This window comes from Myotis daubentonii, chromosome 6, assembly GCF_963259705.1.
Source record: "Myotis daubentonii chromosome 6, mMyoDau2.1, whole genome shotgun sequence".
NCBI classification, from domain to species: Eukaryota; Metazoa; Chordata; class Mammalia; order Chiroptera; family Vespertilionidae; genus Myotis; species Myotis daubentonii.
The window spans coordinates 22,693,431-22,719,942 of NC_081845.1; the positions used below are offsets into that span (position 1 = coordinate 22,693,431).

Below are 26,512 nucleotides of genomic sequence, written 5' to 3' on the forward strand. Positions count from 1 at the left end.
CAACAATATGCACTTAAAATATGTTTAATAATAACTGTAGTTACTGAAATTTTACCGCATTGTGTGTGTATTTTCTTCTCAGGATCCTCCCATGGCTGTAACCCTTGGACTCCGAATGGAGGAAATGATTTTTAATCTTGCTGATACACATTTATTTTTTAATGATTTAGAGGTAAGAATTTTAAAAGGTAAGAATAGATGTATCCAACTATTAAAATGTTTGGATGGTTTCTCTAACACCAGATAACCTCAAGAAAACTTAAAGATAGAAATTTAGCATAAGAGAACAGTAAAGTTCCTGTCAAGGGGAAATTTGTATGTATATAAATGCAAGCAAAAGCTAAATTTAGTTAACGAATTGTACATATATACTGGCACAGAATTAGAACAGAAATATCTCAGATCTGGGTGCGCTCAAATACACTGCTCCTCATCCTGTTAGTGTCTCAAATACAATCCATGTGCACTTTTGGAATTAGCATTAGCTTTTTCGGGATATAAACCAGGATACTCTTTAGGTTAATCACTGGACAGTAGTCTGAGATGCTATTCATGGTGCTAACATAGATCATTACATTTTGTAGATAACTTGACACCTAATTTTAGACAACATCATCATTCTTCATTTCCTCCCCATTCAGATGAAACACTGCTAGAGCTGATTATATCACACATCTGACTGGTTTGATTCCATTTATTTGATTTCACTGGGTTTTTTTCTAATTTATTTTTCCATTTCCAACCTCAAATGAAGAGAAAGTGAAACAACAACAAAATGAAAGGACCCAAGAAAAAAATAGCCTCAGAATAGCTGAATAGGTCCTGTAATAGGTATATAATCTGGGTGTTAATGATCTGAGTCATTAGGCATTCAGACAATAAAATTTGAAATAACTGAGTAGCTTGGGCACTGGACCAGGAATACTTCCCAGTCAAGCACCACAATGCTGGAAGAGATTTCTCTTTCTTTTTTTAAAATGTCATATTTAAATTTAGTTTTTTATCTCATGGTTTCACAGTAGAGTAAAAATGTTTGTCTATATTATGAATAAAGAGGGATATTTTAAATTACTGAATCCTTCCCACTTGTGTTCAACATTATTTTATTGGACTTTCCATTAAGTAATTAACAACCTCTAGAAATTAATATGTTTATCACATTATTTTTCCAGGGGTGGAATTGTAGGGTTACAAGCATAAAAATTATGTCTAAGGTAACTGCTAGCTAAGTGGTAGAACTGGGATTTGAAACTCTGGAGTCTGGCTCCAGAGCACATACTTCTGCCCCCGCACCCTGCTGAATTCACAGAAGCGTGTGAGAAAGAAAAGCCAGGTTAGTCAGTGTCTTCAATGAGATGTTTTTTTAATTGCAAGTTCTTAAAATCCAGTTTTACTCACAGTTAAGACACAAGAGCAAAAATTGTGTTGTTCAGTATATCTGATAAATGTATGTTCTGGAAACCTGTGTAATAGTATTTTGTTGTTTTCTCTTCAGTGAGTCGCTGTTTTTACTGGATAATAAAATTATTGTCTGTTTAAAGCAGTTTCTTTTTTTTTTCTTTAATGGTCATAGGAATGATTAGTATTTCTAGGCATGTGTTTCAGTTTTATTATAAGAAATAATAATCACCTCTCTAAAACCTGATTTAAAGTAATCTTACTACTGATCCCTGTCTAGTATACAGAATGATTTTATATATACATGATAATAGGAAACACATTTTAACCTTTTTGGAACTTGAATTTTTATATAGACTTATAACTTCTTAGGTTGGTTTTTCTGTTGGTTGAAATAGGTTGGCCTCATTATAAAGAGAATTTTAAGATTATTAGTCCTTCAAAACCTATAAAAAAACAACAACAAAAAAGGGAAGTTTTGTGTGGTTTTATCCAAATTTCATAGTTTTTATTTTATTTTATTAATTATTTTTTACTAGAAATAAATGGACTAAATGACCCATTAGCTATTTTACTGGCACATTAGAAGACAGATGGAATAAATTTGCCACCCAACTTTTAACAGAACACAAAAGAAAGTGAAAGTAGCATATAATGAATTTGCAAATGCTTTTGACATGAATATTTGCATATCACAAACATGTGCTCAGCTATGATGCTTTAAGCATTTTTTATTTTGGATTAGGTACTATTTAAATATTTTTTAAAATGCCTGGAAGAATCTCTGGTAGAAAAATTAACTGAGAAAACATTGGTATTGACTTTCTTCCTATGATTACAGCTTGTTAGTTGTGTTTAGAATGTGATAAAAAATTTTATTTGACTCAAACACTAAAACTTAGTATCCAACAATCCTGTACTTAATTTTTGTAAAAAAAGTGATTGGGCCTCTTGCATATGAATTGATTGAATTCTCATACATGCACACATACACACACACAACACATACACACCACACACATGCCACATGCACACATGCACATTCAAAGTGCCCAAGGAAACTCAAAAGCTTTTCCTGACTTAAGTGAGATAAATACTAAAACTAACAAAATCTAAACAGTGGGTTTCAAGATCATTCAGTAGTGTTACATACATTTGCACTATCCTTCCGCATCTGATTTTGAAAGTCAACTTTACTTTCACCCAATTTTTTATTTCAGTAAACCTCTTCTAAGCAAAGATTGTTATGGGCTTCATAACTGATATTACACTATTTTTTTTGTTTCTGACAAACAGGAGAATTCCTCAAGAGAGGAACTCTATCATTAGCCTGTTATGGTCCCTCCCTCCACTCTTGTGTATTTAATCTCTCAAGGTTTCTTTTCTTAACCTAAAAATCTAATTTGAGACTGAAATCCTTCAATAGATACTGTACCATATGTAGTAAGTAGCAGCTGCTTTCACATAATTCTTTAGAAGACACAAATTTAAATCCCCCTAATAGACACTTCAAGACATCCTGCCCAACTGCAGAGAAGGCAAATGTTCACACTGCTCCCCCGAAGAAGAGAATGTTCTGTTTAAACACAGTGTTATTTCAGTTAGAATAACTTCCAGAAAAAGGCACCAGGGAGTTCTGGCTCACAAAAGTGAGAGAAGACTGCTGTGGATTACAACTGATAAGGATCAGCGACAACATTGCGGTCACCTTATAAAACAAAATTAAAGAATTTAAGATTAGTTCCAGAATTACCCCAAATGTTTGAGTTCTTATACCGAAATTGGTTAAAACCAAAGCATTACATTGTTTTTAGTATTTCATGTTTTGGCCAAGATGATTCCTGCAAAGTTCCTCTGAGTGAAAACTAATTGAAGAACAATTATTTTGATTTTTCTGAAAATGTATGTGATTGAAATTCAGGTTGCTTTCACTGGAGTGTAATTCTCGGGCTAGAGTCCAGAGTCAACAAGCATAGCTAACTAGGCATAAATTTAAAGAGAAGTTCCATTTGGAAAAATCTCAAACATAACTTCAAATATGGAGCTCATGGTCCAATAAGTTTGATATACTGATGTCCTCAGGAGTAAAAAAAAATGAGTTTTGAGGCAAAATGTATAAATTAATCATGTGAGTTAATACTTTAAATGTCAGAGGAATTTCTCTAAAAATTAGGATAAGAGGATATTAAATATAGAAATAACATCTAATTGCCAGGGTAATTAAAAAATGTCCTCCAAGTTTCTTTTGGATATTATTAGTTTTTTGTAAAAGAGAGACATGGAAATTATTTACCTGTTGAAAGATTTTAGAACTTAGGTGGAAATGAGCAGCTTCACGTGATGCCATATCAATGGTGTTTTAATTCAGTCTTCATACTTACCAGGAAGGTTACCATCTCTAAATAAGAAGTAATCCTTGTCATCTAGAATTACTTTGCTGCCTCCATATTCTGGGGGATGAAATTTATTTCCAACTTTCATGCTAACAGCTAACCTGTTAAATCTTTCCACTCTTTCTTTTAGAATCCAAAAGAGCTACTACTATTGCTTGAAGTACTTTTCCCTGAGATTTTTCTGGAAGCAAAATGCCCCTTTTGGTTAAAATTTGGGCTGTACTCATTGCAAAGAATACTCAGTCAAAATGAGGAAGAACCATTCTAAGTGCCTGTCCTGTCATGCCTCTCATGGCCTCAGTTCTTAGCTCATTCTCTCTCCCTCCCCTCCACTCTTGATATAACTATCTTCTTACAATTCTCACCATCTAGAATATTATTTCATATCACCATAACTTTATGTTCAAAAATTTAAATAACTGCCTGGCCAGGGTGGCTAAGTGGTTGAGCATCGACCTATGAACCAGGAGGTCAGGGTTTGATTCCCGGTCAGGGTTTGATTCCCGGTCAGGAATGCCCGGGTGGCGGGCTCAAACACCAGGTGGGGGTGTGCAGGAGGCAGTGGGTCAATGATTCTCTTTTATCATGGATGTTTCTATCTCTCTCTCCCTCTCCCTTCCCTGAAATCAATAAAGTTATATTTTTTTAAAAAAAGTAAAGAACTGTGGTACTTATGTCAATAATGACAATATGTCTAGACTTCTGCCATTTATTCAACAAAGAATCATTGAGTGATTACTCTGTACTGGATTGTGCCTTTAGTGGGGGTATATCCAAGTGACCCAAATATCCCCTGTGGGAGCTTCCAGTCAGATTAGCTTTACTGAGCCTTCTCTTATCTGTGACAATAGGTAGAGATTTATTCAAAATTTACTAAACCCATAATTTACGTAAATCCTATGAACCTTTAAAATTAATTCACATGTATTTTCAGCTTATGTACTAAAATTGTATTGATTGGGCTAGTCATTCAGGTTTTGTATATTTTTTAGAAGCCAGTGTGGAAAGCTAGAGATGAAATAGCAAACTTTCACTACCAGATATGTTCAGGTCCTATAATGAATAAAAATAATAGCTGGAAAGTTTTTTCTTTTTACTATGGCATCCTATTTTCAAATATTATAATTTTTAAATTGTTTTGAATAGTAAGCATTATGTATACAGTCAGAATCTGTGAGTATGACAAGCAATTGAGGGGGAAAGAAGCCCAAAGAGGCTAAAGCATATTTATTCTGAGATTAGTATCCTGGCCAAATTTCACCCTTTGGTCAGGTACTATTTCACTGGAACTTTGCAGATTATTTGAAGATAGACTAGTAAAGAACAGTAAAGAAGAACTGAGTTCTTATGCAGAAAAGTTACCATTTGTTCTGAGCACACTACAGTTTAAATCAGGTCAATTGTTGGGTGTACGTACCTACACTTTATTTTCCTCTGAGTTTGTAGCACATTGGATGTGGTAATTCTTCATTATTTCCCTTTTACTTTTTAAGTATTTTTTATTTTATTTTAAAACTTAAGCAAAAGGAAATGTCACCTTCCATGGTTCTTAGCTTTTTTTCCTGCGTTAAAAGACCAGGCCTTTTACAATAACACCAGCATGAATTCTTTCATGGTATCCCAGGCCTAGCACAATGCAGGAAGTCATAGAAATCTCACAGAGCACCTTAATCAGTGAGCCCCTCTGTTTCTGCTCAACAAATAATAGTAACCACCCGAGGTGCTCAGACCAAACAATTTTGTGTATCTTCAGGTTTAGCTTAGCTTCACAGCAGAAATGGAGAAATGGCTGAAAGGAAACACCAGTGATTATTACGAAGACTCAAAAGCGAGTTTCTTATCAATAATATTAACACTAAAATTATTTTTTAAGTTGCCCACATGCCATATGTTCTCGGACACCTTTTTATGGCATTCTTCTGGATTTAGATTTTAGAGAGTAGAAATGGTGCCATTTTTCTGCAGAAGAGAATGGGCAAATGCTGCCATCTTCTGGCCATAGCCTGATTGAAATGGGAAGATGGAAAAAACATTGAAGTATGGTGAAAAGCATCATTTGAAAAACAAATCACTCTTCCAATGTTTTTAACAGGAGTGTGATCAAGTTCATATAGATGATGTCTCCTCTGATGATAATGGGCAGGACCTAAGGTAAGCCGTGGCTTTTAGTACGCTATTTCCTACAGAAATTCAGCTATGGAGTTTTGCACATGTAATTATTTCTTTTATCTCTTTTTAATATATTTTGGGTGTTGCAGTACCTACAGTTTTGCAACTGATGGCTTCCATGCAGCTGCAAGTAGTGCAAACCTTTGTTTGCCAACAGGTGTAAGAGGAGGGGTTGACTGGATGAGGAAGTTGGCTTTTCGTTACAGAAGAGTAAAAGAATTATACAACACCTACAAGAACAATGTCGGAGGTATGTGTGGCTTTTTAATTCTAATAAAGGCGCTCTAGATAGAGGTAGAATTTGAACTGTAGTTCCATGTTCCATATTAGAGATTGGCCTACTATGAAATAAGTTATCAAGTGCTCATGTGACCTACATTGAGCCAAAATATTAAGTTTCTGAGAGTGGGTAGAGGGGGTGGAGACCTGACAGCAAAATAAAACGTGCAGCTCTGTCAAGGGCATTGGGAATTCATTATTCCCAGGCGCTTGGTCAAAACTGAGAGCAGGACATTTAGTGTACCTTCTTCAGCTATGATGCTGCCAGTGAAAACCAGGCAGAGGGACTTATGGAAGCAGAGGGAAGACCTGTTTAAAGACGAGAGCTCCAGTCATGGACACAGAGTTGTTAGCAAGCATTATATTGCTGGAATCCTGCCAGAAATAAATATAAACAAGTGATTTTTTTTTCCTTTTGAAAACTTTAAGAAGTCTCCCTTCCTTTCTGAGATCAATTTTTAAAATATATTTTAAAACCTGTGACTTTAAAACTAAGATCTTGAACGTGCTTCTCGATATCATAAACCTTGATGGTCTCTACTATTAGAATCAATTTTAGGTCAGGATCCTAAGGTTAGCCATGAGGTCACATAAAAGGTTTATCCATATTAAACACACCTATACTCATCATGAGGGTGGAACTGTGGGTCCATTCATCTATATCCCAGTGCCTTGCTAGCCTTAAGATACATAACAGATGCTCAATAGATACTCAGTAACTATAAAAGAAGAAAAAAATATACAGACCCTAAATAATAATGTTAGACACCATAAGGAAGGTTACATATGGACGACCTTCATTTCCAAATGAGCAATAGGTCCTTGCAGGCTACTGACTTGCCCGGAATTTTAGGAGGGCAACTCAGGTTTCCTAATTCATTCTAATGCTCTATATAAGACACTTCGTAAAATCAAGTAAATAGGTATTCTATTTAAAATCAATTGTGGGTGATATGTTTAACTTTAAAATAAATATCCTTTTGGAAAATCTGAATTTTTATCACCAAGGTATGTTATTATTTCCTTCTTGAAGAGTATTATTAAAATTATTTTAAAGTTAACAAGATTACTAATAAATAATCATATAGCTTTAAAAGCTTAAACAATGGCATGAAAGTCCATTTCTTTCTTTTTTTCTTTTTGTTTACAATTTGAAATCTTGCCTTTATTTTTCATGGTTGTAAACACTTTGCCAACATCGCAACTTCCTGTAAATATCATAGTGGCTGCATATTGTTCCATCATAAAGCCATGACACAACATATTAATTTTTTTCTTCCTTTATTGATTAAGGTATTACATATGTGTCCTTATCCCCCCATTTCTGCGACATATTAGCATCTCTAGATTGGGATAAGGACTATATATATGTTCCCAGTAGTCTGAAATACAATTAAAATAAGAATTTTTCTTTGTAATAGATTTACATGATCTTGTTTTCCCATAAAAGGAAGGACTTAAGCAAAAAAAAAAAAAAAAAAGGCTTTTTTTTTTTTTTATCATAACATCAACATAGTTTCAACCATTGCCTGTAACTGTGTCATAGATTCAGGATTTTCAACACAATTTTTAACTTGTCATAAAACAAAATATTTCTGACAGCTTTAGTACAAATATTAGAAACATTCTATAAGCTACATGTGATAATGCCATCATTACTGTTTCAGAGTGGTAGTGGTTGTGGTTATTAAGAAGCTAAACATTTTCAGACAGCCAAAGCATTTGAGGTATGGTAACCCTTACAGGAAGCTGGTAGATCCTGACCTCTCCTCCAGACCTCTTGCATCACAGTCTTAGAGTGGGACCCACGCAGGGGAGTGGTCAAAGCTCCTCAGGTGATTAGCATCTTCTGTGCCAGATTCTAGGTTCAGTGAGGGCAGAAACTGTGACCCATGGCCCACTGTTGCACTGTTACACCCCAGTTTTCAGCCCAGTACCTGATATCTAGAAGTTGTTCAATAAATACTTATGGAATGAATGAATAGATAATCAATTCTGAAATGAAGGGTAATACTACTATAAATCAGTCTCTCTCTCAATTTCTGATATCGGCTGGAATAAAAATTATCTAACCTAGACAGAAGGGAGACCAAACGAAGTGTCCCTGGATAAGATTCATCTCCTGACCCTGCTTGCTTTTGGTGTTGCAGGACTGCTTGGCCCTGCCAAGAGAGACGCGTGGCTGCAGCTGAGGGCCGAGATTGAAGGTTTGACAGACTCCTGGCTAACAAATGCACTTAAGTCTTTATCAATTATTAGTACTAGGTAAGTGGTATTGTTGTAGTTTCTATATATATTGTATTGTTTCTATATATATTGTCTTACTAGCACAACATACATAAATATGTTTTACTTTCTAGACTATTGTACTATTTGAAGGGACCGAACAATTCACTGTGTCCAATGATTTTTAGTGTGTATGTGTTTTGGGGTAAAGGATAAGGGTTGCTGCCTCTCAGAATAACCAGGAGATCCCATCTCTCTACCTTTCTCTCCTCATAACCACTAATCCCCACAGAAGATCATGTGATTTCTAATTAAAAAAAAAAAAAGATATCACTGTTGGTGACGAAGTATAGGAGATGATGGCAAAAATAAAACCATTGTCTATGCAAAGAGTGGATGTTTTAAGTCTTTATGTCATTGTAGATAATATGCATGACTTAAATGCATCAAAAAAATGAAGACAAAAACCCAGCCGGCCTAGCTCAGTAGTTGAGTGTCAACCTATGAACCAGGAAGTCATGGTTCGATTCCCAGTCAAGGCATATGCCCAGGTTCCAGGCTCAATTCCCAGTGTGGGATGTGCAGGAAGCAGTCGATCAATGATTCTCTCTCATCATTGATGATTCTATCTCTCTCTCCCTCTCCTTTCCTCTCTGAAATTAATAAAAATGTTTTTTTTAAAAAAAGGAAGAGAAAACTCTTTTAAAAAATTGTAACCTTTGTGTTGTTTGAACTACACAGTGAAGTACTGACTTGTTAGTGTCAATAATAGTATTGAATAGACTTATAACTAGTTGAACAGCATGTGCCATAAATGCTAATGAATAAAATAATGTAAATCTGGAAGTCATAGCTAGCAAGGTGAGGGATGAGTCTTTGTACTATCCTGTTCCTTAGTTTTGTTTCTGAGTAAGAGGAGTAAATAAATGCATGCTTAACAAATTGTGGATAACACAAAATTCAGGGGGGAAAGAGGATGTTTGGGCTGGTTGAGTCAGCATACAGGAAAACCTTGGCAGGGTAGAAGGAGAGTCCAATATTTGGAATATGGAAGTAAAGGAGTGTGTCAAATCCTGTGCCCGGTTTCTAGCCATGGGCCATGACCAGCAACTGCACTGATAACAGAAAGGCTAAGTGGGGAGGGGAAGGGCAGTGGCCCCCTGGGTCAGGCTGGGGTAGCCAGGACAGAGTACTCTGCCCAGATGTGGGCACCACATTCCAATGGGCTGTGACATATTTGAAGCCTCTTGTTTCCAATGGCCAGAGGCTGTAGGCTGTGGAAACCACATGAAAGGAACAGTTGGAGGGAGGAACCACAGAGTTTAGTCTGAAGAAGAGTCATGTGTGGAACAATAATACCAATTCAACTACTTGAGATGTTAGGCTGAAAACAAATCACATTTCTCTGTGTCTGTGAAGGAGACAGTTAGGACTGCTGAGGAGGAATCCTAAGAAAGGGTGTTCTTGCTCCATGAGAGGAAGAATTGTCACAATTAGAGGTTGTTTTTATGATGATACTTGCTGCCCTGAGAGCTCTGTAACTGGTGGTACAGAGACCAAAGGTTAAGAAAGCGGGGGGGGGGGGGGGGCGGGGGGTGAGGTTTCCTGAAATTCTGTATAAAACATAGTGGAATGGGTATGTCTCTGGGGAAGAGTTCAACAGCTTTTATTATTTTTAAAAAGAGGTCTCATAGATAGTTAAAAACCAAAGGTTATGACATTATTATATAGATTCTATGTGTGTTATACATAATATAATTATACTAGAGACCCAGTGCAAGAATTCGTGCACAGGTGGGGTCCAGCCGGCCTGCCCCAATGGGGGCCGATCGGGCCGGGCTGGTGATGGGGAGGAGCCACAGGTGGTTGGCTGGCCAGCATGGCCCCTATTGAGGTGCTGGGGGCCGATTAGGGCCCGCATCAGGCTGGTTGGCTGCCGGTCATTCAAGTCGTTCCACCATTCTGGTCATTGGGCTTTTATATATATATATATAGAGAGAGAGATTATTATTGAGGTCAGGTTTCTGAAAATTAATATAGAGAATGTTTTACAGCCCTCACCAATATGTATTAAAAACTCATGATACAGACGAACAGAGAAAGGTCCATAGCTCTGTGCCATCTGATTCCCAGTTTCACAGATGTGGCTGTGAGCCCCTCCAAGTGGGACGGCTCAGTTTCCATAGTCAAGAAGGAGGGCCACTGTCCCTTCTTCCTGGGTCTCTGCCTCACAGCAGTCTCCACTCCCTTGGCATTTCCTTTTTCTCCCCACCCCAGTGCTACCATGAAAGAAATAGCTATAAATTGCAGAATGAGAGATTCTCACTCTCAAAGGGAGGACTTTTGAAGAGGACTAAAACTTCAGCCGTTAATGCAATTGCCCTTTATTGTCACTGAAGAGGAGATTTAGGGATTCAGCCCCTTCTGTACTAAATAAGGATCCTCTCCAGGTTTCCTTCTTCAGGATCCATCATCTGTGCTATTTCTTGTACAGAATCCCAAAACTCCTGTCACCCATCCTATCACCCTTTTTCTGCCTATGTCCTCTACTTTCCCAGGGTCTGAACACACAGGGACTCAGAGTCTTGTCACCCTAACCAATACCTGCTCCTGATACATTTAAAACTTAGAGTTAGGCCATCCTCCCTCTCCTAACCTTGCCATGGCTGCTAAAGGTTGAGGTAGGTATTCTCTGAGGTTCCACAGGGACCTGACGAGACAGTTATTACAGAACACATTTAATATTGGCAGGTGTCTTACTTACTTGTCTCTGTATCTATCTTGTGATCTAGAAGGGGAGAAAAACACTCCATACATCTATGACTTCTTTTTGCCCATTTTCTTCTATTTCCCCATTTGGGGATATATTTCTACCACCTGCCATGGTGCCTGCCAGGTAGTAGGCACTCCATAAATAACTGTTGAATAAATGGTTAGATTATCAGGTGCTTTTTACTATGGAACCGAGACGACAGTGATAGTTTAAAATCTGTACTCATAGAGACTATTTAGTATTAGAAAACAAATATGTGTATTTCCTCCCTGTCTTAGGAGTAACTGCGTAAATGTCTTGGTAACGACAACCCAACTGATCCCAGCACTTGCGAAGGTTCTACTCTATAGTTTAGGAGGTGCTTTCCCCATTGAGAATATTTACAGTGCAACTAAAATAGGTAAGAAAATTATTTCTAAATCGGTATGAAATGTGTTCACTTCTGTGTTTGGGAGGATTTCCTTAATTCAAATCTCTGCATGATTCTCCATGTCATCAATTTTGCTGTTAGAATATCAAGCACATTTGGATCGCACTCAAATAACAAGTCCCCTCCATCTTACAAATGCAAATTTTATAAAGCCTGTTATCTGAACCCAGCAACTGGGTAGTACTGACTCATTTTATTATATACATATATATTTCATCATGACACATGTTTTCCGAATAATGCACAGTATCTCTAGTCATGGCATTTAATATTTTATTTAGCATGGTACATAGTATTTTATCCTTGTATATGTAATCTAAATCTAACATAAAAATACTGTTTTGGCAGGGGAGTGTCAGATGGCTTGAACTAGTGTCCTTAATTCCAGAAAAAAATAATTTCATGAATTAGAAAACATAATTGGAGCATTCATAACACATGAATGGCAAGAAATCCACATTTCCAAAAATGTTCAGTAGCAATCAAAGGATGACCACCTTGCTTATTTGTTAATATCGATTTGTGGAGTCATCTTTTACTTGAAGTGCCTTTCACAGACTAAGACTTCTAGTTAACTTTCAAAAACAAAACTTTATCAACTTCTGCCATCCTGAAAGAGTTAAATAAAACAGGTCATGTATTCTCTGTCTGTCAAGGAAATGCCTGGGGAAATAGATGGGTTGGGTAATGTGCCCTGAAGGTCAACAAACTTAGGCTCTGGCACCTCGACAAGAGAAGTTCAAAATCCTAAAATCCCTTCCCAAAAATAACCCACCCTGGGCCTTGCAGAGTTTTGATACTGACACAGGCAAAAGGAGCCGTAGTTGCAGCTGTTTGGGGAGTGCAGTTAAAAAGAGCCCCAGGCTTTGAAAAAGTAAATTCTACGTTGTCTTAAGCACTGCCGTTCAGAGCCCTGATTTCAACCCCATTCATTTTTGTATAAATGAATGTATTTATGCTAGTAGGATTAATATATAGAATTTTGTGTTATGAAATATCAAATAATTTTATACCAGGAAAACATTTCTTCTAGTAAGGATAATATTTATTTTTGGGCCAAATTATTTTTAATTTTTTATCTGAAAAAAAAATATTTTTATATTTTCCTTTAAGTTAGTATTTTTTTTGGAACTATCAGATTAAGAACAAGTACAGAAGTAACCATAACTACATGAACATTCTGGGAATGAAAATCAGAGAATAATGCCAGTGTTATAAAACTGAAGAACGTGTAGAGATCCTGCGAGTTGCCCCCATAGTGCAGTCAGTGGATATAGGGTCACCCGTGCTGTGGGCCACACAGCATTCTCAGTACACTTAATCTGAGCAGACTAGCTCCCAGCCACTTGAAGAAAAAGTTATATGTTAAGGTAAATCCACATCTTAGTATTCCCTCTTTCCTAATAGGTGAACCTTCAACAATTCACAATAATATTTTCAGCTGACCTGTCTATACTATTTAAAATTAACTGGCAAAAAAATGCTACATCTAATGAAAAGATAAATGTTAAAACTTACAGTTGTTTGAAAGGATGTTCGATATGAGTGAATGATACTAACATTTTCTCTGGGTCAAATGCTTGACCCTACAGCTTTTGTTGAAGCATGGAACGTATTTGTTTGATCGTCTGTCCCCAAGTAAAGACTTAAATTGCTCAAACGTATTTGTTGATTTCATTAACCCAGAGGCTGCAAGCTAGTTTTAAGTGATTGATGTTCAAGAGAAATTAACTTGCCACTTTATATGAATCTTTAGGTTAATGAATGCAATGGCTGGAAGAATAAGCAGTGCATTGTTTTTCAGGCAAGGAAAGCTGTTTTGAGCGTATAGTGTCCAGATTTGGCACTAACATAACTTATGTTGTGATTGGAGATGGCCGAGATGAGGAGCATGCCGCTAACCAGGTAACTTCACTCTGAACTTTATCTCATTTATCTTCCAGGAAAAGAAAGTTGCTTTGAACGAATAATGCAAAGGTTTGGCAGAAAAGTAGTATATGTTGTAATTGGGGATGGTGTAGAAGAAGAACAGGCAGCAAAAAAGGTAACCTGTCTCAAACAATGTTGGTGTGATACTTCTAATGCAAGCTTTCTTGTTTGCATTCCTGTAGTTTGGCTCAGTGGCAGCTTGATAAGTGATTTAAATTTATAGATGCGAAGCAGTAAGAGCATGAGAAGGTCAATACTTACATTCAAATAAACCATTTGGAGTCTAGCATTTTTTGCCTGAAATTTTACAGGAAATGCAGGAAAATTTAGTTATATTTATTTGTGTGTATGTGTGTGTGTGTGTGTGTGTGTGTGTGTGTGTGTGTGTGTGTGTGTGTGAGAGAGAGAGAGAGAGAGAGAGAGAGAGAGAGAGAGAGAGAGAGAGAGAGAGAGGAATGAGAGAATGGTCTATAAGAAAGAGGGGGGAAATAACCATTTTAAGCACATGATATTTCACAGTATAAAGAAGTTTAATGAGCTTCATACAAAATCATGGGATTCAGTTCTTACCCTTTGCCCCATCCATCCTCTGTGCCATTTGTTCCCTGTGAGTGCCTGGTAGCAAGTATGTTCCCTGATGACAAATGCTGAGGGTAGATTTAATAACCGAAGGAGAAACTGTTATGAGAAAATTTAATAAACACTACTGGAAAGGGATGTACTATTCAGATCCTTTTGTGCCAACTTGTAGAGACTTAGAGGCAACATGCCTCACATCTTCTAGAAGCGTGTTGTCTATTTTGGTGAGCCACTGGTACGTGATTGGAGCCAAGCAGCTGGCTTTGAACATATTCAGAAGTTCTCCTAGGCCCTAGGTATTTAAATAAGCCTTTTCATCTGGCCCATATTTCTGAAGAAGATATCAAGGCAGTTAAAAACCATTAAATGGTTGGTCCAAGATCAAAAGAGGAATGATATCAGGATTGGCCCAGACACCAGACTGTCGGTCAACACAACAGAGACATACTGCTTCCTTTTCTGAATGATAGCAAAGCTATCATCTAGCCAGGACAACAGTGATATCATTTATAAACAAAGCAAAATGATGAATTAATATTTGGAAACAATGACACATCAGCTTATATTGTTTCAATAGAAAGAATGCTGTCCTTTTTATCCTGAGGAGATTTCAAATCATCATCTAATAAAGCCTTCACTAAACACTCACATGTGCTGAAGTGTTTACCTGATCCCCCCCAAATCAACATAAACAATTTCCTAGAAAAGTTTAGAGCTTTCACAAAAAGAGAAAGGAAATGATTTGTGTGTGTAGTCAATTCAAATTAAGCAAAATGGAGAAAGAGAACGAGTTCCCACTTTAAAAGGTGTGCTGACGTGTTTGGCAGCCATTAACACTCAGCGAGCCTGTGCAGGCTTAGCCTCCCACAGAGGGCATGGGTCTTAATTAGCAGTCAGTGACCCTAGACAGCAACTGGCCCTTTGGACATTCTGTATGATGCATCAGGGATGCAGTCTCCAGAAATGCAACTTTCATTGCTGACTACTATTTGAAATCCTTCCAGTTGCACACAATAGAAATATCTTCTGGAGTTTGTCAATGTCCTGAGTCCATGTTGTTTTGATCTTCATGTTGATACCATAATAACTCACAACAAATAGCAGTCAGTGCAAGCCACTACCAGTAAACATTTTACATGTCTTTTAGCTTATGTGACATTAACTTATATTTGGGTCAGGGCAATAAAATTCACTTTTCCAAACCAGAAACAGTATATGCCTTTGAAAATAAAAACTTATACCCTAGTTGTTTATGGCATGAAAAGTAGATTTGGTGTCCCCGTTTCTTGTAACCTCTGCTTTACACCTAAAACTTCAAGAGAAAAAGGATGATCCAGGAGGATGAGAACCTCGGTCAGAATGCTATTTCCAAATGGTTGTTTATGTAGGTACAGTGTTGGTGATGGTGAAGGTTTATAATTCTATTTTGAAACACAGGTGGTTGGTTCCTCTAGTGACCATAATGCATGCTTTTCTTTGAATGTAGCTGTAATCGCATGTGCAGAAATATTAAGTACTGTTTTATTATTACAAATAGATCTGAGCTGAATAAAAAATGTAATTCTAGTAAATGTAAATCTAAAAATATAGGGGATTTTTTTGTAAAATGAAAAAGAAAATTTAAAGTTTAGGAATAGTAATGTAGTTGCATTCCCCCATAGAAATATATAATAGAAACCATATTTGTAATTTTAAATTTTCTAGAAGCCGTGTTTTTTAGAAAAAATTAAAAACAGACAAAATTAATTTTAGTAATATATTTTAATCCAATGTACCTAAAACATTATGTCTCAACTCCTAACAAATATGAAAATTATTGATAAGATGTTTACATTCTCTTTTTTTACATTCAATATATATTTTGAACTGAACAAGCCACATTTCATGTGCTCAATAACCACATGGGACTACTGACTATCCTTTTAGACAGCAAAGAATTATGTAACAATAGTGATTATTATTTTAATGATTGATTTTATAATAAAATGTATTCTTCACTTTTTATACAACTGTATTTTCATTATACAAAATATGTTATATAAATATATATTCTATAAGATGCCATCATCCAAAAATTACAAGTAATGCTTTGATTTTAATTGCTCTAGTACAGTGTTCCTTTTTTTCATTATCCACAATGGAGTTGTTTTATACATGTTTTTTCTGAGCATATCCCACTATGAAATTTTAAGCCACACAGATACCAGATACTGGTATATTTTTGTAGGGCCACAAACCATTGTAATGCCTAAGAATGTTTGCCCCAGAAGATCCCTTTTTTGTCCCTTTGCCTGTTTCTCCCCCTGTGAGAATGATTGCAAGAGTGCTTTCTCTCAATTCCACACCAGTGAAATAAATTGGCCAACTCTACTGACTTAAACCAGTTACTCTAGAAAAATAAGAGAATTGATCAACTCCACATTATTTTCACCTTATATAGATCAACTTCGAATTATTTTTTACATAGAAAGGGACTCACTCTTTTCCTCTCAGAAAGACAAAAGACCTTAGGCTTAGGAAGTTTATCATGTTTAAATTTTGTTTTTAACTGAGAGATGGAACTTTAGGAGTGAGGTAGTGATTAAGACTTGCTTTCCATCAGCCACATAGGATTTTGATGCCCAAATTGCTTTCCCAGTTGCTGCTGTTGGTAATGATACTTTCTACAATAAAAAGTAAACTACCTAAGAAACCTCTATATGTACTTTTCCTATCATCAATATCCAGTTCAGATCTATTTCTCTATTATTTTGACAATGCCATATTGATGCTACCAAGCCTTAGAATATGATCCTCCCTCTCCTAGCCTCCCTTCCTTGAACCTGGGTGGACTACACATCCTTGTGTGTACAGCGGCTTCATTGAGACCATAGTCATGATCTCTCTCCATCCCTTCCCCTTCTCTTTCCCATCCCCCCTCTCTTAACCACGCAGCACAACATGCCCTTTTGGAGGATATCAAGTCACTCAGACCTCTTGGCTCTACATCAAGCACTGGAATTAGAGTATTTGTAACTGTGTTCTCTAGCTGGAGATCCATTTTTATATATATTTCAAGTACACTGAATTGTATGTGTGATTCAATGCCTCTGGCTTTACACATATAAATTGTCTTAAAGGATGAAATCATATTTGGAATGAAAATTCCAGAATGAAGAATTCAGATTGCTGAACGGGATTAAACTTTAGTGCTACAGAAAGGAAGCTCTATGGTCTTATATTTACAACATGTTAATGGTTTAACACAACAAAACAAAAAATATCTGTGGAGGTTGCTGGTACACCGAATGAGTCCTAACTGGAATTAACAGTTTTAGCAAAGAGCTCTTCCCCTGGCAAAGCACCGACACGTGCTCCGTCTGACAAGGTGGTGTTCAACAACATTCCTCACAACTGGAGATCTTCTCAGCCCTGAGGTTTGAATCTGACTTTAGCCTACCTAACCCAGAAAATCTGAATTGGAATGCACTCAGACTGTATAAGGACAATCCTATCTAGACCTGTAATTTGTGTAAATTATTGATGAAGATAATTTACTGTGACTTTATTAGCAGCTGACTTTGAAAGTGGATGCAATTTTTCTTTCATTTGTTTGGGAGGGAAGCGGGAGGGGAAATGGGAACCTAATATTGTCTCTTTTTTTAAGTTTGGCAAACAGAATGTTCATACTGATGTGTTGTGCCTTAAAGATAAGACAGCATCTGTGTGTTACGATGTAACTTTGGTTAAAAAAATCTCTGTAGATACTGACAAAACAAACCTTTGTGATCATTCTTAACATGACCAAATTTAAAATTCAAGCTATTAAAGCTTAATACTGCATCAGCAAGAAACTGAATATCTGTTGCAATAAGAAAACAATACTAATAAAACAAAGCTTGTGTTTTATTTGGGTTCTTAGTAATTCCAGTAATTGTATGAGGCAACTATTTGTGCATCCAACCATAAGCAGAAGGTTTAGGAAAGACTGTGGGACCTTTACTTAGGAAGTGAAGTGTACGTTGAAGTCCTGAGTACCCTTTCTACAGTTTTATTGGGGAAAATTAAGAGCCATATTCATGATGACTTGCACTGTTTTGATTGTGACTTTTTTATAAGTGTAAGTTGTGTAGAGGAAAATATTCTCGTAAAAATTATAAGCAAGTATCACATAAACTTTCTTAGAATATGCCACGAACATGGCTTAAAATTCACATTGAGTAAACAAGGCTTGAAATAAAGCTAAGTGTATTTATTCCCAATGCCATTGCAAAAATGAAATGTCACCAGTAGTGGGAGGTGGATGCCCCAGATGGTTTCTAAGGGAAAAAGTGAATCAATGAAAATTTTACCTAGAATATCGTCATAAAATAAATTAGCAAGTGAGCCGGATCTTGGCAGCATTACTAACATTACAACAGTGAAATAGTACCTGGTTCTCTGTCTTTACACATCAATCAAGTTTTTCTCCATTACAGACCTACATACCTTAGTTTCTGCCTGCACTGTTACTGCAAAATGGACTGCATTCATTGCACAGAGAACCTGTCATTGTTGTGTTTGCATGTTTTGTGTTTTTGTTGTTGGTGCGTAGCCCATGTTAGGAACACGGTACAGGTTCTCTTATCATTTTGTGTGACATGATTTCCCTTGTGGAAATTTAAGACTTCAAGATCTAGGTGTGTTTTCATGACGTCGGCACCTGCAGTTCTGTGTTTAAGTGTCATACTGTGGAACTGGGGTCAGCTACCAGGCAGCGCCCTAGCCAGACGCTGATTGGGATAGTTCACCGTCGGAGGCTCCAGTGGCTCCCATAAGGTCAGTGCTCTGCACACTGATCACAACATTCACTGTGCAAATGTGATTTTCTTTTCCAGGCTATGAACCTGTATTTCTTTACTGAATTCAAAGGCCATGTTTATGTTGGGCAGAAAGAAATTAAGTTCCAATTTTATATAAGCTTGTGATTTCATCACTCAGAACTTATACTTACTCTTTAAATTGTGTAGCTTTTGGCTACCTCTGCCCTAAGTACAGTTGCAGACAAATTAAGGTTGGAATGCTTTTAATAATGATAATAATAATAATAATAATTAATTCTTAATTTTTGTTAGCCTATAGCTTGAAAATAACAGTTTAACAAATTAAAGAGCTGCATTGATTATCAATAATTATATTTTGTGCACTAAAACCGTAAATATTTATTACTGTGAATAAAACGAAAGTATCTTAATGGTATAGCCAGTTTCTTTAAATGACAGAATGTTGGCATTACATCTAAATTTTTAATTCTTCCTCATATCAAACAAGCAAGGCTTCTTATGCTGCTAAACCTGCAGGTGCAGAGAGGGCAAAGAGAGGGGTCGCTGCTTGCACCACCCAGTGCTATTTCCCACACAAATCTTCTCTGATTATGTGTTCAGAGAGGCTGCCAGCATAAAACCTAAATGCTGGGTTAAAGAGAAGAGCTTGTCTGGCACCATGGAGCAGGCCAGTGAGCCGACGTCACAACTTGTCATAGGACTTTGAGCATGCTCAGATTAGAACCCTTCCCTTCCCGCTTTAGTTACAGAAGAGCCTCATCCTTTCTAATCCGAAAAAAATAATAATAATAATAATCAACCAACAAAAAACCAGCCCCTTTGGCAATATCCACACTGTATTTACCTATAGAATATTGTGCCTTTTTGTAAGCCAGTTTGAAAAATATTCTGCCACACACAAAAAAAAATTTGGGCTACTTTATATACAAATGTGGCATATGACTAGGAAAGGTAACCATCTTGTGTTACACCTGAAATACCAAGATAGATGGCCTGGGTATAATATTACAGCATACAAGATTAAGTCACTATACCCCTCAAAGGTTTGTAAATCAAAATCAGAGGCAAAAAAAAAAATAGAATCATGCAGTTTGTGCACAGTAGATAATAACTTTCTAAATTTTTTTCTTCATTTTTTGATGAGCTAAGATGCAAAATAGTGTCAACAGCATGCTCCAGTATGAATTATTTTAAAGCTCATTTGTTTTTGACAAGCCTGTATTCTCAGTGAATATGGCATTTAGTATTTCTTTTAAAAACACACTTAAGCATCATGAGCCAAAGTTGCATTTTGACTCCCTACTATGGTAGCATTATGGAGATCTCACAGTCAAAGGCAAGGGTTTCTGTTATGTATTAGTAATGTATTGATTATGGGGGCCTACATAATTTAAAGAAATGTAAATTAATATTGAAAGCTTGTAAAAATATGTACATCTTTACTATTTCTCAATAAATACCTTTGGAAATGTTTTCATTTTCTTCACCCTCCCATGTTGTAGAGTTTTTGTTGTGTGTATTTAGCTCGATTCTAAATAATGTGAAATTTGTATTTAGGTTTCTTGATGTATTCTTACTTTCCCTTTTTTTGTGTGTGCCTAAATTGTATAAATTTGCAGTTAAGACAAGCTAGGATATGATACAGTACAGTGTAACTAAATGTGGGCTGGTGTACTAAAAAGATGTGAGTTGAATAGTTTTTTGCACAGAGGTACTGCATTCAGGTATAATGCATAATGTAGTCATAGTTTATTCATGATAAAGTAATACCTTTTAAAATATTTAAAGCAAGTTCCATTGAGATGAATATGGACATAGTTTATAAGTAGCTTCCAAGAGTGATAAGGAGCATTTTTCTGAAAGAAATTCGACAGCTTCTTTATTATCCTGTGTGTAGTATTCGCAAATCTGTTGCATATGTAAACCAACGGCAAATTTCAGACTGACCTCCTTCACAACTTTTAAAATGTTAGTCTCTGAATTGAATAGGTCCTTCTCTCTAAAATTGTACCCTAATACTTCTACCATTTCCCTGCTTTACTGTTAAATAATACTTAATCCTTAGATTTATAAGTATCCAACCTGACACATATTTTAACTTAACTTTTGTATTGGATGACTTACCCACTAGGATGTATGCTCTGTGAAGGCAAGAATATCTGTTTTGTTTTGTTCACTTCTGTATAACCAATTTCTAGAAAAGTGTCTGGCATATGGTATGTACTCAGAAAATATTTGTTTTATGAGTGCATAAACCATAGAACACATATATAGGCATGGTCTGGAATTAAAGAGATTTACAATGGTAGAGCTAGATTTAAAAAATGAATAAAAGGGGAGAACACACAGGTAAGTATGGATGGGACTAATGTAAATGCTTACAAGTTGGCTGGAGTGTTTGCTGGTCTAATAATTTACAAAAATAAAGAGCAAGGATGACTATAAGCAAATATGTATTTGGAAAAAAGTTATACATGAACTAAGAATGATCTGCTGGGGAAAAAAATAAGTTTACAATTAATGAATGATTGCTGCCTCTGCCCCTCTTTTATTTTTTATGTAAAAACAAAACAAAACAAAAAAAAAACAAAACAAAGCATGGAACAGACTGAGGAATCTCAGAGGGAAAGGGAAGAGGGGTTGGGAAGAGATTAACCAAAGAATTTATATGCATATATGCATAATCCATGAACCCAGATAATAGTGCTGTGAAGGCCTGGGGGAGAAGGGGGCAGGAAGAAGGGAAATCTGTATTACTTTCAACAATAAGGATAAATGGAAAAAGTAGTATGCAACATCAGTAGTTGTTTTAAATTACTTAAAGCCACAAAATATCACAAAAATCAGATTTGCTTGCCAGCTGTGGTTCACGATTCTGAGTCTTAGAAACAAAACAAAAAAAAGAAGGAAGAGAGGTGTATGATTTCCCTTCGCTAGCCAAAGCTAACCCATCTATGCATGATTTGTAGTTTTTAAAACTCAGTTACAGGATGTAATGGTATAAAAGTGCATATATTCTCATTCACAGATCACTACTTAAAGCAGTCTCAACTGTGCCTGGGCCAAAGTCAATTCCAGGGAGGTATTGTGGTGCACAAAGATGCTCCCTCAGAGCATCAGGGGGGAAATGTTCCAACTTCTGACTTTCAATGCCTCTCCCTCATCCAGAGAAACTTCCAGGACTGTCAGCACACCATCTGAAAAGTATCCAAACATAATACGATAGGGGACCTCTGATATAGCAGATGCCTCCATACAAGCCAGATGATTATTTTCCCTCCCCATGAAATATTTCATTCGGGGCTTGGGGGGACACTCTCTCTGTGGCTAAAGGGCACTTGATAATAGTTACTCTGGTAGAGATTGAGGAATCTAAGAGGTTGGCGCAGGATCCCAGAGATTTGGTGATTGATTCCTGATGGGATGGCCATAAGCCTGGAGAGAAGTGTACAAAGAGATGAAGATGCTAATAATTACGATGTAATATATGCTGCTGCGTCTCATGTCCTCAGGCAAAGCCAGCCTGACCTCTAGGTTTCTGGTTTGGAAAATTTGGTACATGAAGTGCAGTTCACAGAGGTCAGCTAAATAAGAAAAAACTGATTCTAGTTGTTATTTTTATTGCTGTTGGTGGTGTTTGTTATTGGGAGGAAGCATTGAGTCCAGTGTTTGAAAGTGTTCATTTGCAGGTGGTGGACGGCCTCAGAATTGTCCAGTGGGAAGATGAATTTGTACGACTCCCTCATTCTTTGTTAAACACCTTGCCATGTCATAACTGAATTCTTCTAAGAAGAGTCAGTAAAAATTTGAAATAAATGTCTCAAAAAATATCAGTCATCTAAAAAGCATTTACCATTTGTTCAGCCTTATGACAGTATGGGTGGAAGCAGAGAATGGTGGCAGTAATGTAGAGTGTGTATATACAATGAACACCACAGAAAATTATTTGGGGTTACCAGTTGATTTAACATCTTGCTTTCCCATCTCCTGCTCACCCCAATTTCCAGTAAAAATAATGTAGCTGGATTTACATCCCTGAAGAAATTCAAATGCTTCTAAGTACATCTTGTTGGTGACTTGTGTACAAGACATCTCCAGCTTATGTCTTCTTGGAAACAAATATGACATTTCAAATTTATTTGCCAAAAAAAAAGCAATTAGAGAAAGAGTTTTACAACAGAATGACAGGTGAATTATGCATTTATTCTTAGACAGATTAATGTCTTCCAAAAAATATGACCTTCATTAAAATATATGTTTTGGTGGAATAACCTACCTTTCAGGAGAGTGGGCAGTAACAAGTTGTACATGAATAGAAATTAAAATTAATGCTAAACACACACCTATGAGACAGTCCTATTTGGCTCATAAATTAAATTACTTTACATTAGTTATGGGAACAGTGGGGGATGTGGAGTAGGAGAGACCCTAGGGAGGGCTCTGAAAAATAAAAGTGGTATAACACATCATTTTTAAACTTTCATTTACAGTTTTACAAATGGCAAGTACATTTTCTAAACGTTGAGGACCCACTGCTTTCCTAAATAAAACCTAATACCGTAAACAGGTACCACTTTTGACAATATATATTATTACCATGCTCAGTTCAGGAATTGGTTTTAAAGAAAGGAGCTATTCCTGTACCTCCTTCCATATCTATGAAGCCTTTATTATTGATGTCATTTACTCATCCGACTGAAGCAGTATCTACTAGGCAGAAACAGATAGTACCTTTGAAGCAAGGTGGGGAATGGGGAAGTGTAGTAAGTGATTAATCAGTAGCTTTGGAGCCAGCTCTAGCGTGAGCATGCCGGAAAGAGGAAGAGGAAGGAAACTAACATCTGAAGACACTCATAATGAGCCAAGAGCTGACATATGTTACCTACTTTAATGATCACATCCCTGAGAGTTGGTATTATTTTTCTATTGTACAGTTTAAGTGACCTCCCAAGAAGAGTTGGAACTTAGGTCTATTAGGTGGACTCTCTAGAATGCAAAGTTATGCTCCTTGCACTGTACATGGCTATCCACTTACTGCAATGGAGTTGCTTGGAACTTATAGAGATGATCTAAGGCAGCGGTTCTCAACCTGTGGGTTGCGACCCCTTTGGCGGTCGAAAGACCCTTTCACAGGGGTCGCCTAAGACCATCCTGCATATCAGATATTTACATTATGATTCATAACAGTAGCTACATTACAGTTATGAAGTAGCAACAAAAATAATTTTATGGTTGTGTCACAACATGAGGAACTGTATTTAAAGGGGCAGAAGGTTGAGAACCACTGAAGGAGAAGTGAAACCAGGAGCATGTGAGATTGTAAGCAATGGAGTTAACTGTAACTCTTTTCTTGCCCCGTGGACATAAATACTATCCAAATAACATACTGTGTTGTCTATTTGACAAATTATCCTTTTGCAGAAGAAATGTCACTTTTGCAGATAAATAGTAAAAGGGCCCTGAGTTGAAGATTGGCTTAGCAATCACAATCACATGCAGTTATCTACCTGTATGGAAGCCTAAGAGATAACTAGCAAGTAAAATCTACTGAGTTCATTTACAATTAGGTAAAACAGATTTTCCAGGTGCCCCCTTTTCAAAACATATCTCAGTAGCTCTTGGCACATCTGACTTATAGGCTCCCTGGTCCTGAGGAGGGCTCTGGACACACATCTGACCATAGTGAGGAATTGAGAAGTTTCTATAGCTACCTAATATGGGGACAACAAACAATTCAGGGTAAAAAATTGAGGAATCTACATGATTTCAGGAGTACCTGGATGGAAGATGTTCAGAAGAAAGATCCTAAAGGGTAAGTGGAGAAAGTTTTTGGAAACAACTTGGCCAGCATTATATATTTTCCAAAATTCTATAGTGGACATGACTTTTCAAAAAATCGTGGTAAAGTACACATAAAATGTACTATCTTAACCATTTTTAAGTGTACAGTCTATTGTATTTAGTACATCCACACTGTTGTGCAGCTATTAACCACCATCCATCCACAAATTCTTTATACTCTTGCAAAACTGAAAGTTGTAACTTTCCAATATAGTACAACTCTCCATCCCCCTTTCCCCAGCCCCTGGCCACCACTATTCCACTTTCTGTCCCTATGAATGTGACTATCTTATATAATTGTACAGTAGTCATCCTTTTGTAACTGGCTTATTTCACTTAGCACAATGTCTTCAAGTTTCATCCACATGATAGTGTGTGTAAGAATTTTGTTTCTTTTTAAGACAAATAATATTCCATTGTATGTACATACCACATTTTGTTTATTCATTCATCCATTGATGAACACTGGAGTTGCTTCCATCTTTTAGCTACTACAATGGTGCTATAAACATGGGCTACAAATATCTAAGTCCGTACTTTTAATTATTATGTTTATTCATCCAGAAGTGGGTCATATGATAATTCTATTTTTCAGATTTTGAGGAACCACACACTTTTCCATAGTAGCTGCACCATTTTACTTTGCACAAAGATTTAAATATTTCCCCATCCTCATCATGGTTATTTTATATTTTTTTATTGTAGCCATTCTAATGTGTGTGGTGTGTCTCACTGTGGTTTTGATTTGCATTTTCTTAATGATTAGTGTTGTTGAACATTTTTTTCATGTGCTCATTGGCCATTCATGTATCTTCTGTGCAGAAATGCTTATTTGCTCATTTGCTCATTTTTTAAAATTTGGTGTTTGCTTTCTATCTTGTTGAATTCTAGGAATTCTTTATACAGTGTGGGACAAAAGTAGGTTTACAGTTGTGTCATTTATTCTTGTACTATTTTTTATTATTTTATTATTTTCCATATGAACAACTGTAAACCTACTTTTGCCCCACCTTATATAATCTGAATATTAACCTCTCATCAGATATATAGTTTGCACATGTTTTCTGCAATTCCATGGGTTGCCTTTCCTATAGTAAACATACCATTTTCTCTGTACTCAGTATCCTCCTTAACCTCCCCCTTTGGAAATATGGCACAGCCTGAGCCAATTAGCATATTCCAATCTAATTACTAGAATAATCTATTTGCCCAAGGATGGGTATAGGAACCTGTGGGCCTGCGAAGTTTCACCCCAAGACTTTTCTTCAAAGCTGTTGTGAGAGATGCAGTGTCTTTCTGGGATCATGAGCTCTTCTGGCTATGTCAGCCCAACACTCCAGAACCATCATTCCTGTCACACGGAGAGAGAACCTGACTATGAAGCCAACGCAGGGGAAACAGAGCTGAGAGATCAAGAGCTGGCGATATTGTTGGAGCATTTCATTTCAGCATGTCAGAAGCCAGAGCTTCAACTCAACAACCACGTCTGGATGTTTAGTTTCGTCAAGCAAAAGATTTTTTTCCTGTTTGTTTTTTTTTCTTAAATTTGACTTCGGTTTTTATCATTTGCAGTCAAGAGAGTGTGCACTATTAACCGATTGGAAGTGGTGATTCCTGGAGCAAACAGTTCAAAGCATGCCCTCCAATCAATGCTTGGGAGAATAAAGGAGGTTAGAATTGGTCACTCATGTTG

General features: G+C 36.6%; 1 protein-coding gene and 1 pseudogene across 7 annotated transcripts in view; one reads left to right on the forward strand and one right to left on the reverse strand.

The window, feature by feature from the left end:
• EYA4 (EYA transcriptional coactivator and phosphatase 4) overlaps positions 1-20,460 on the forward strand; it is a 233,626-nt gene extending 213,166 nt beyond the window's left edge. For 4 of the 7 annotated variants that reach the window (XM_059700380.1, XM_059700378.1, XM_059700381.1 and 1 more), the window contains exons 13-19: positions 83-172; positions 5,884-5,942; positions 6,050-6,210; positions 8,390-8,504; positions 11,517-11,638; positions 13,612-13,712; positions 17,111-20,460. In XM_059700380.1, the coding sequence (XP_059556363.1) occupies positions 83-172; positions 5,884-5,942; positions 6,050-6,210; positions 8,390-8,504; positions 11,517-11,638; positions 13,612-13,712; positions 17,111-17,191 (729 nt within the window). In that variant the 3' untranslated portion in view covers positions 17,192-20,460. Of the gene's footprint in view, positions 1-82; positions 173-5,883; positions 5,943-6,049; positions 6,211-8,389; positions 8,505-11,516; positions 11,639-13,472; positions 13,574-13,611; positions 13,713-17,110 lie in introns of all 7 variants that reach the window. The other 3 variants (XM_059700379.1, XM_059700382.1, XM_059700384.1) reach the window with 2 other exon arrangements.
• On the reverse strand, positions 3,763-4,075 carry LOC132236443 (10 kDa heat shock protein, mitochondrial-like; annotated as a pseudogene).
• Positions 20,461-26,512: the final 6,052 nt, after the last annotated feature.